Below are 10,935 nucleotides of genomic sequence, written 5' to 3' on the forward strand. Positions count from 1 at the left end.
AGAAAGCAAACGCAGTCCTTTGCCTTGTTTCCTAGGGATGGGTACAACAACCCCCAGGTGTCTGGTGAGAACCTCATTGGCCTCAGCAGGGCCCGTCGCCCACACAACGCTATCTTTTTGAACTTTGATGAGGAAGAAGTCCCAACAAAACCCCTGGATGCTGCTGTACAGACCTGGAAGAAAGTGTGCACCAATGCTGTGGATAAAAAGGTGGAGGAAGAGTTGAGGAAGGTACGTGCTGCATCCCTGAGCTGGGCTGAGCACTCTAGAGTTGCATGCTGTGCTTGAAAAGACTGCATGCAGCTGTTTTCTTTGACTTCCCAGAAAAATTGTTGGGATCACAACTACTTGCTGGCTTCTCTGAAGGTTTTCTGTGATGTGAAATTTCCTGTTTAACCTCATTCAAGATGTGGGCCCATCCAATTACAGCGGGCTTCTGAAGCCAGGCTTTCGGGTTCAGTTCCCATTGGATACCAGCTGTCCTTTGTGACCGTAGCCAAATACGCATTTGCTTTTTCTGTTCTCTAATCTATCAAACAAGTGGGGTTGTACTGGCTTATTCTGATACGGATACCAGAATATTTAGTGTCCTGAACAGCTGCAGTTCCCCTTGTAAATGACAGGTATGATAAATATTTGTCAAGGCATGACAATGTCACCTCAGGAAAGTGAGTGAGGGACACATACCTGAAATGATGATGTATTATTTTAGCTCTTTGAAGTCCGTCCAGTCTGGTCCCGGAATGCAGTAAAAGCCAATGTCAACATCCACCCAGACAAGCTGAAACTCCTGTTGCCGTATCTGGCCTATTACATGGTAAGTCTGGGCATCTGCCCGTGGTCCTGGCTGAAGCTGCTAGGAGGCGGTGCAGGGGTGGATCACCTGGATGTTCCTGGGTCTCTGCAGGTTCTAAGGTCCCACCACCACGTACCTGAGCTTCATGGAAAGAGAAAAAGGGAAGGCAAACTTTGCTGTTGATCAGAAGCTACAGCTGTGGATGGTTCAGTAACTGTTAGCTGCATTGGTTCTAGTCTGCTTTACAATTTGGTCACACATTCAAATTCATTGTCCATCTGGCAATGGTATCAGATTTTTTCCATATTTTCTTGTGACTTTGCAAGTCGGTTTTTAAAGGCACACAAATATTTGGCCTTCAGTGCATTGATAGCCCATGTTTCAGTATGTAAATAATGGTTGTGAAAAGCGAGGAAGGAGTTAGTAATAGAATTATTTGGACGATGCAGGAAATTACTAGAATTTTCTAAGAGTCTCCGCAACACAACTATTTTTTGTAACCACCTACCCCTGTATGTTTACACAGCTAACAGGTCCCTGGAGGAGCTTATGGGTTAGGTTTGGGTATGACCCCAGAAAACACCCTGAAGCAAAGATTTATCAAGTACTGGACTTCCGAATTCGCTGTGGAATGAAATATGGTAAAAGGGCCCAACCCCCAGAGACCCTCTTTGCTTTCTGGTTAATCCTTCTAGTTCTTTCCATTTGTTTTCAAACTTTTTTTTGCTGTATCTGCTTTGATGAAAAGGACATTTTTTAAGTTCATTGATTCCAGTAGTTCTTCCACAAACTCCTTTAAAACTTTATTTTATACGACGCACTGTTTTTACCCTCATTTGGCACATTCCAAACCCCATGAACAGCTGGCTGACATCTCCATGTGCATTCAAAGCCCGAGCATGTGTCAGCAACCCATCTTCATTGTTCCTCAAGGGAGACGCTGAGCAGTAGATTCTGTTGCTTCCATGGTAGCTTTCCCTCGGTGAACTCAACATTTGTGCAGGGCACCGGGTCTTAGGCTTTAGGACAAAGGTTCCCTTGCACTGTGACTTTGTAGAGGGCAAGTTGAGGGAAAGGACTTTCTGGGGTCATAAAATATGTCCACGGGAGAGCTGACATCCAGTCTTACAGATCCCTCTTTCCAACCAAAAGGGTTTTTGTTTATGTGACACCTCTCCTCTTCCCATCTCGCAAATTCAGCGTATCCCAAAGATCATTTCACACACTAGTCCAGCGCGTCTATTACTGAGCTAGTGATACTCTGCAGAATGCTTGCCTTCAGTTCGTTGTTGGTTTTCTTTTTTCACCTCTAGGTTACGCACCTAATGATATGCCGGTGAAAGCAAAACGCAGCACATATAACTACAGTCTGCCCATCACCGTCAAAAAGCCAGGTATGCTGTGCCAACAGATGGGACGCCTGGCTCTGCTGTTTCTTTGGTTTACTCTATCTTAGTCTCAGGTGGTGAAAAGTGGTGGTCCTGTGTTCCAGCTGAGCCAAAACTGGAGCTCCCTCCCTATTTGTAATATTATGCTGCTGTTAAAACCAATAGAAGAGTCTCCTGCCGAGCAGCATTGGGAGAGTCTTTGATACACGTCTGGCTGAGCCAGACAGAAGAGAGTTCCGTTAGCAACACTGTGAGAACTCAGCATTCACTTGTTTGGTGTTAGCACAGCACAGATTAGGGGGTGAGTTGTGTTGGTTTTTTTTTGTCAAAGGAAAGTAGAAAAGATTAAAATTGTAAACAAATGCGCTGTGGAAGGAACACAGCCAAACTCACCACCTTTCCTGTGACTGATTTGCTGTCCAGTAACATCTCCGAAGAATCAGCAGTTCAGTTGCTGGGTTGGTCTGGTTTTTGCTGATCTGCAAAGTTGCATTAATATACAGAAGCAACAGTACAATGCCACAGTGAAATATGTCCCTAGTCACGCCTCTGTTGCCTTTCAGTAAGTCATACAGTCAGTGTGCACGATCTGAAGCAGGGATTTGGTACTTCTGGTTCATCCAGTGCAAAAAAGTCTGCCTCCAGCAGGTATAAACTGAAGGTAAGCATTACTCTCTTTTACCAGCATCTTGAAATGGTATCGTAAAAAGGGAACGTTTCCTATTTTATAAGTCATTAGGGGCACAGATTTCTCTTTGAGACCAGAATAAGCTGATGGTTACAAGTTCACCTGGGAAGCTGCTAGCTAAACACGTCACTCCAGAACTTCACCTGCTGTTCACTGAATATATTTCTTACATGCTGTAAGATGGGAATTGTACTCTTACCCCTAGTCTTGAACATGATGAGTGTTTTGTTGCAGTTTATAAAATTGGAGAACTTTATGGGCAGCAAAAAGTGCAAAACATTGCCGTGTGTTTATCATCTTGCAGAATCCAGCAAGGCAAAATAAATATTTAAACAGGAGTCTATTTTTTTCCGCCTTTTTGCTAGAATGAAACCTCTGATCTGCTGTTATGCAGCTAGAGCTGCAGCTTGGATATTGCCTTGGAACAGAGTTGTGTAGGAAATGCCTTGTGCCAGGGTTGCCCCATTACACCACAAAATGAACATTAAATCCTTTCTATCTTTGCTCTTCTTAGGAATCCATCTACATTTTCCGAGAAGGAGCCTTACCCCCTTACCGGCAGATGTTCTACCAACTCTGTGACTTGAATGTGGAAAGGTATGGCACGCTTGCAGCTGAGTCATCCGTTAAAACTAGATTTCAAAGCCTGTTCATATCCAGTCCGTTACACTTGCTCTCCTTGACCAGCAACTTAAGAGGTGTTTAGCTTCTTAATAAAAATAGAACAGACTTTTCACACAGAGTTCCTTTCTCATATGACAGCTAGGTGAATAACCAAATATGCTAGTCCAGCTCAATGAAACTGAAGTAAGCCAGTCTCTTATTTGAAGCCTGCATCGGACTGGAGAAGGCTAACATTTCACCCCCTTTTTACTCCTTTTCAGCCTGCAGAAAATCATCCATCGGAATGATGGTACAGAGACAGAATGCACAGAGCGGGATGGGTGGTGCCTTCCGAAGACCAGCGATGATCTGCGCGATACCATGTCCCTGATGATAAAGCAGATCATCAGATCCACTAGACCTGGTAAGGTTATTTCTGAACCTCAGAGTGCTGAGCAGCGTATTACTACCTACCTGATGACACTGAGATGTTGCGTCCTGAATCAGGATATTGCCACCAATGCTGGGGAAGCAGTGTTGCTGTATTTGCTGCCTCTGTGCAGAATTAAGTGCTCTTTTACACCTGGTGTTCCCTGGGCTGTAGTGCATCACAGTGCACGAGCTGCAGCTGTTGTCCTGCATGTGACTGTGGGTTGGATGAATAGCCAGGAGTAAAGGATTTCTTTTTAATCTTTCCTGTATCGCAGCTTTCAGGTTTTAAATGTCTTTGCCCAGCGATAGCCAAGATCCCATCCTTACTGATGTATCTCTTGGTGACATTAAGATTTCTTTTACTTTTTATTGATGGCATATATCTTACAAACAAGTGAGGAAATTATTTTTGCAAGATGCTGGGCCAAATCAATATCCCAGTGAATTAGCTCGGAATCAGATAGGAGATGAGACATGACACTGCAGATCTGCTGCTGTTCTAAGATCATTCTGGGGGCGTGAAAACACTGCTTTTTTTCCTTTCCTTTTTTAAAAAGTCTATTAAGATGTGCAACTTTAGCTGTGATCCTCAGGCTTCTGCCTTTCTCTGTTTTATAAACTCTACTGCATATTCCCCCACGTTGCACTGAGAGATGCATCAGAATGTCTTCCTCTCTTTCTTCCCAATTAAGCTCTTTTCTCAAGTACAACAAGCAATGAGGATGGCAAAGAGCAGCTGGCATATGAGTCTGGAGAGGATGAGGATGATGAAGAGGAGGAAGAAGAGGACTTCAAGCCTTCTGATGGGAGTGAAAACGAAATGGAAACAGAAATTCTGGACTATGTGTGAACTCGGCGAGTAGTCTGGCTGCTGTTGGACAGAATATTCTTGGCTCTTGTTGCTTGAATGCTGAGGGCGAAGCAACCATACACGGGATGTGGGAAAGCAGAACGTGCACTAAGTTGCCAGCTACCTACCTGTACTGACTGCAGTACCTGCTGATGGCTGTCGTTTTGGATGTTCAGGAGCCATTGCCCACATTTTCATAATTGCTGGATAATAAGCCCTCAAAACATTGACAGGGGATATAGATTTCTTGCCGGGCTCCAACTGGCATTTAATGTAGCATCTCAACAGGCTGCCGAGAGACCAGAATCCAAACCATCTGGAAATGACTCCTGAAAACAGGAGAAGTTGCATTCCCAAATCTCTCCATCTATGAGAAGTACACCTTGGGTTGATGGCCATGTGGAAAATAGAAAAACTGCCTGAGGAGCTGCTGAGGGAAAGCACTCTAATGTTACTCAAGTCCATAAAAACAGTGTGCTGCTCTTTCCTTTGTCTAACGTGACTTAAAATTCTGTGCAATGACTTCAGCATCAAGCCTAGCCAGTGATCCTGGAAATAAAGCCAGCAGGACAAAAACACTTCCTGGCAGTAATTCCCTTCTGTTGGATGTAGCGTATGTTGTCCTTACGAGCTAACACACTTCTCAATTCCATTTTGATTTTGCCAGTAGTTAACAAGGACTGCAAGAAGAAGGCAATGTGGCAGAGCTTCAGGTCCACAGAGGTTGCCCACTCTGGCCATTAGTCTGCTATCGCTGGCTGGATTGTTACCGTGCAGTCACAGAAATTAAAGATCTGCTGGCGTTGTCTGGGTCTTGTTCATTCCTCAGTGTGTTACAAGGGGAAGGTTTATCATTAGTGGCTGATGATATGCTCTAATGCATATAGGTATATATATTCTAATATCAGATACATGAGGACTGGCTCCTAATGGGTGCACACACTATAGCTCGCTGGGAAGTCCCCTGCTTTGCCTTGTGGTGCTACCTCTGCAGCACGGGCTACAACACTAAGTACAGAGACGTGTCTTACAGCTTTATGACTTTGTAAGGGGGGCTGCGTATTGTTCTGCCTGGGGAGAACCAGCCACAGTAAAGTGTAGGTGCTGGCAATGTGCAAGGCCAGAGGCACAAGTGGTTGTGCAACAGATTTACCCTTCTCAATACAATGCAAGCAGGGAACTAGGAAAAAGGAGAGATGCTGTGGGCACTCTACTTCCAGTTAAGAATACCTACCTGTGCTCAGGTGTGAGCAGGGACCAAGAATAAAATGCTAGGAAAAATACCTGAATCCCAGCTTTCTATCAACAACAGGCCAGAGTTTACTTGTTTTCCAGCTGTTTCTGAAATTCCTCCGTCTGGGAAGACTGCAGTTACGTGGATGCTTAATTCTGCCTTAGTAGGTAATGACATAACCAGCCCTGCCTACACAATGCAATCCTTTAGTTTTGAAAAACTCAGCTTTAAAGTAATCTATATAGCAAAAGAGGAATTCTGGGCATCGGAGCTCTATCTGTAATACCCACACTCAGAGCCACTACACCATCTCCACCGCAGTCTGTGCAACTGTAAAATAGAATAAACATGCTGGCCATGCTAGGAAAGGAACCCTTGAACACCAAAGGAACAGCGCCTCAAACTGAAACAGACAACTATCTTCACAACATAAGAACCAAACCTTGCAGTTGCTCTTAAAACCATTGCTAATATGAAAAGGATTAAAACCAGTAAATTAGATGTCTTATTTATGCTATTGGAAAATGTACCAGGCCCAACAACTCAGATTCAAACGAACAGGGTTACTTGAAAGCAGGAACTAGTTCTGCAAACAAAAAAGCCTTGTTTCTTCATTCAAGCCCAAAACAAAGCTCAACTCACGTACCACAGGGTACAACCCCAGGCTCAGTCACCACCTCATCCACGGTCAGATCCGTTTCCCTTTCTCTAGGAATGGGCCAGGTTTTTGGGAAGGAAGAGAGGACAACCCCTGCCTTGGGGCAGGGACGTTTGAGCATCGGTATTTTATTGCAAAGACTAATTACATTGCTGTGTACAAGTCACACTGGGCAGTGTGCTCCTTCATTGAAGTGGTACAAAATACATATGGTACAGCCAGTCCCTCCGGTGACGCTGAGCTGCCAGGGGACACCGGCAGGAGGGGAGGGGGACGGTGACAGCGGGGTGGGCAGGAGCTGGCAGGCACAGAGCAGCACGGGGCCGAGGGGAGGCCCCGGGGTGCTGGTACCGGGCTCTGGGCAGGGGGGGATGCAGGAAGCAGCCTCTGCGTCAGGGTGCCAGGGGCTCCCATCATGTGCAGCGTGGGCACGGTGGGCCAGGACATGCCACCCTAAGGGGACACGGGGCTGGCAGAGCTACTGCCAGCCCCGCTGGTCAACAAGCAAGCAGCCTCTCCCCGCCCGGTGCCACAGGTCCCACCACCTCCTGCCACCAGCCCTGGTCCCCCGAGCACGAGAGCGCAGCGTCGCTGCAGCCCAGGCCCCTCTCCTGGAGCCGGGGAACGCATTGCCCCTGCCCGGCAGCACGGACAGACAGGAAAGAGAGGGTGGGGTGGGAGGAAGTGCTTAAACGAGATGGCCCAGCATGTCCAGGAGCAAAGAAAAAATAAAAAAATAAAAAAGAATGGTTAAAAAAAAAAGAATAAAAGTCCCCCCTTTGGTTAGTGTTTCCTACAGTCATTAAAATAAGCACCTCTGCCCTTGCTCGATCGACTAGTGGTAAAGGAACAAGGGAGAGAGGGAGGCCAGAGCGGTCTGTGCCTTAGAGCGTGGCAGAGCAACCCTGCTGCTTCCAGCAGCTGAAAATACCAGGGGGGAGAGGAGAGGGACTGGGCTGCAGGGCAGGGGAGGCTGGGTTAGTAAAATGTACAAGTTCATCTCTTCTATTTACAACCAATAAATATTGAAAAAAAAAAAAAAAAGAAGTAAACATTTTTGTTTTATACAAAAGAAGTCTCATTGCTGCTTCTCCCATGGTCAGTGTTTGAAAGTCTGGTTAAAGCCCAAGGTGAGTGGCACTTTCTAGGGGGCAGGCGGTGGCACCGGGGTACTGTGAGCACCCCGAGCTCTGTCTCACCTCCTCGCCCACCTGCGCAGACCCAGGGTCTCTATTTACACAAATTCAGACAGAAATAAACTCTCCTCTTCCTCGCTAGGCTGGCAGCTCTGGGGGCACGGGGAGGCGTGCAAAGCTTCCCCCGCCTGCAGAAGAGACACTGGCGTTTGATCTTTGGTGCAGGTTTGAACGCGGGCTGGCAAAGTCCAGCTGGGTCGGGGAGAGGAGCGAGACCAGGCGAAGGCTTCCAGTCATCGAGAGCACGAGGCACCCGCTCCATCGCAGCACGGACGCAGCCCTTCTCGGGGCTCCCAGCACCGGCACGGGGCTGAATCCCTTCCAGCGTGCCTCCTCATCCGCGGCTTCTCCCAGGATAAGGACGTGGAGGTAAAAACCAACACCGGGAAGCTCCCATAGCAGCGGCTCGTCCGCCGCTCTGTGCAAACGGCCCCTCTGCAGGCCTCCGCTCCCCGGCTCGCACGGACACAAGGCACCTACGGCAGAGAGGCGGGCTCCTGCTCTGGGCAGGCCGGCGGCTGGACGAGTGGCGCACTGTGGAAGGTTTTAAAAATAAAAATAATAAAACAGAGAGATTTCTCCCCGCTGCCTTCCTGTGTAGAAAAAAAAAAGACCTGATTGAAACGGGAGCTTGTGCAGAGAGAGGCGGAGGCCACCAGTTGCCAAAGCGCCCTGGCTCTCGGTGCGGGCGAGGGTCGCTCCTCGCCGTGCCGGTGGCACGGGGACCAGCCGCAGCCAGGCCCGGAGCAGCCTGCCCCCAAGGCCCCGTCGGTGAGGGGTGGAAGTGGGGCTGAGGCTAGAAGATGCCTTTGGCGATCTTCAGGCCTTTCTGCTTCATCCTGGGCAGGGTGGAGCTGGAGCCGTGCTTGATCTTCACCCCCTTGGAGAAACCCCGCTTCTTCAGCACAAAGTCGTAGTTGGCGGCCGAGTTCATGGCGTAGAAGACGTTGGCGTTGTCGGGGATTTTCAGCTCTGGAAGCATCCAAGGATGGGGGGGGTCAGTTGGGCACTCCTGAAAGGGGCTGCCAGCAGTCCCTGGGTGCTGGCACCCACCTACTGCCACCTCCCAGCCCTGCTCCCCACTGGCGCTCCCCAGGCTGAGGTGTGGTCAGCTGGGGATACAGCCTGGGCCTGGAAAGCCTCCCACACCCCAGTACACACCTCTCTCCTCTGAGATGATCTGAACGAGCTCGTAGTCTTCAGGCCGGTCCCCGTCCAAGTTGTGTTTGGCCATGGCCTTGCGAATAACGACCGGGGTCTTATCCTGGCTTGTCACCTGCAGGCACAGAGCGTTATTGACCGAAGAGGGGACAAAATGCTGCAGAACCTCCAACCCCCATCTCCTCCCAGTGTGGGACAAGCCGGCGTCCAAGCGTGGCAAGCCCCCCCTGCCCAAATTCCCCGCGGGTGCCCACTGCTAACCAGGATGCTCTTGTACATGTTGCCGTTGTCCACAGCCAGGCTGACGCGGATGATGCAGCAGTCGTCGACCTGCTGGTTGTAGAGGGGCAGTGAGAGGGACGAGTAGCTGGAGATGCCGGAGACCGAGCGCTTGTGGGTGCGGGAGGCCGTCACCGGCGTGGAGGAGACGGAGGAGGACGAGGCACTGCTGGAGCCCGAGCCGATGCCCGACGTGTCCAGGGAGGAGAGGGAGGTGGATTCCCAGAACTGGAGGGCAGGGAGGAGAGGGGATGCGGAGGACACAGTGGTTTTAGCTTCTCCATCAGCCACAGACGGGGTGTACGAGTGCTGGGGAAGGGAGGCCAGAGGGATCTCACTGCCCTGCGCCAGCGGGGGACGTACAGCCACCGAAGGCGCGAGACCCCACCACGCCGCGGCCCCCAGCCCCAAAGCAGGCTGAGGGCTGTCCCCACATGAAGGGCACGCCTGCCTCTCCACAAGCTGCCCCATACCTTCTTCTCCTGGCAGTCTGGGGACTCAGGGATGAAGCTGATGTTGATCTCCTCCACGTCCGAGCTGCTGGAGCCAGCAGAGGTGACGCTGACCGAGTCGGTGGCATCCCCGCTGCACAGGTACTGCCCGCACTTGAGCTGGTCAAAGGACTTGGAGTGGGAGCTGCCGCTGGCGCAGGGCTCGGTACTCGGCGGCTGCCGGCTGCCAGGAGGGACAGGGGCAGGGTGAGGGAAGGCTGGCCCGGCACCACAGCGGGGACCACAGCCTTGGCACCCGCCTCTGCCCCCCATCCCGCCGGGACGAGCAGACTCACTCGCTCCATCGCTTGATGATGCCCGTGTTCTTCTTCGCCTTCAGCGTGTTGCTGGCTGACTCCGACAGCGGCTCGATCTCACACGACAGCCCGTAGCTGGAGGGAGAGGAGAGGAAGGTTGCAGCTCGCCAGGGCAAGGTGAGGGATGCAGGGCCAGAGGTGACAAGCCAGGGACTTCCTCATGCACGAGCAGCAGCTCAACCCCACTCGTGCTCACCTCTCGGCCTCGCTGAGCCGCTCCAGGCTGTGGAACCAGTCCACGAAATGGTCCTCCTGCGTGAAGCTGTAGTTGTTGCAGGCTGACTGAAGCAGCTTGATCTGAGCGATGACTTCAAACTCCTGCAGCCAACGGAGGCAGTCAGAACGGCTGTTTGCCAGCCTCGGCGCACACGCACACACCCCCCTAAAAAGCCCAGCCCCGTGCACAGAGATGCCTAGGAAGGACCGGGATCTCCCCCCAGAATGAAGAACACCACAGCAAAGAAAAAGAGAGATCAGCCCCAAAGAGACCAGCAGAGCCTGGGCTTGCACAAAACCAGCCTCCTCCCTCCACCCAGCCATACCCATGGCAGGGCAAAGCTCTCACCTTCCTTCTCTTCTCAAAGTTGATCAGCCCTCCCTGGAAAAGAAGGAGCCAGAGGTCAGTTCGAAGCAGGGGAAGGAGAATTGCTCCCAGCCCTCTGCCTGCCCGGCTTGGAGCTGCTGCAGCGCGGGCAGCGCCCACCGAGGGGCAGTGCGAGAGCGGCCCATGGGCAGGGAATGGAAGCACAGGGGGCAGCATTGGATACAGGACACATAGGGGGAAGCACTGGATACAGGACACACAGGGGGCAGCATTGGATACAGGACACACAGGGGGCAGC

The 10,935-nt window shown here is 50.6% G+C and overlaps 2 protein-coding genes across 4 annotated transcripts in view; one reads left to right on the forward strand and one right to left on the reverse strand.

Annotated features, from left to right (window-relative positions):
- Nucleotides 1–8,392, forward strand: part of GTF3C5 (general transcription factor IIIC subunit 5) — an 8,740-nt gene extending 348 nt beyond the window's left edge. The window contains exons 2-10 of the mRNA XM_035341947.1: nucleotides 3–231; nucleotides 713–817; nucleotides 1,323–1,437; nucleotides 2,110–2,190; nucleotides 2,748–2,845; nucleotides 3,387–3,469; nucleotides 3,757–3,899; nucleotides 4,600–4,762; nucleotides 5,426–8,392. Coding sequence (XP_035197838.1) covers nucleotides 3–231; nucleotides 713–817; nucleotides 1,323–1,437; nucleotides 2,110–2,190; nucleotides 2,748–2,845; nucleotides 3,387–3,469; nucleotides 3,757–3,899; nucleotides 4,600–4,757 — 1,012 coding nt within the window. The 3' untranslated portion in view covers nucleotides 4,758–4,762; nucleotides 5,426–8,392. The remainder of the gene's footprint in view (nucleotides 1–2; nucleotides 232–712; nucleotides 818–1,322; nucleotides 1,438–2,109; nucleotides 2,191–2,747; nucleotides 2,846–3,386; nucleotides 3,470–3,756; nucleotides 3,900–4,599; nucleotides 4,763–5,425) is intronic.
- Nucleotides 6,762–10,935, reverse strand: part of RALGDS (ral guanine nucleotide dissociation stimulator) — a 37,396-nt gene continuing 33,222 nt past the window's right edge. For 2 of the 3 annotated variants that reach the window (XM_035341758.1, XM_035341755.1), the window contains exons 12-18: nucleotides 10,659–10,691; nucleotides 10,290–10,411; nucleotides 10,073–10,168; nucleotides 9,759–9,960; nucleotides 9,268–9,594; nucleotides 9,007–9,121; nucleotides 6,762–8,817 (exon numbers count right to left, since the gene is read on the reverse strand). In XM_035341758.1, the coding sequence (XP_035197649.1) occupies nucleotides 8,642–8,817; nucleotides 9,007–9,121; nucleotides 9,268–9,594; nucleotides 9,759–9,960; nucleotides 10,073–10,168; nucleotides 10,290–10,411; nucleotides 10,659–10,691 (1,071 nt within the window). In that variant the 3' untranslated portion in view covers nucleotides 6,762–8,641. The remainder of the gene's footprint in view (nucleotides 8,818–9,006; nucleotides 9,122–9,267; nucleotides 9,595–9,758; nucleotides 9,961–10,072; nucleotides 10,169–10,289; nucleotides 10,412–10,658; nucleotides 10,692–10,935) is intronic. The other variant, XM_035341759.1, reaches the window with a different exon arrangement.

The sequence above is a fragment of the Oxyura jamaicensis genome, chromosome 17 (assembly GCF_011077185.1).
Source record: "Oxyura jamaicensis isolate SHBP4307 breed ruddy duck chromosome 17, BPBGC_Ojam_1.0, whole genome shotgun sequence".
NCBI lineage: Eukaryota > Metazoa > Chordata > Aves > Anseriformes > Anatidae > Oxyura > Oxyura jamaicensis.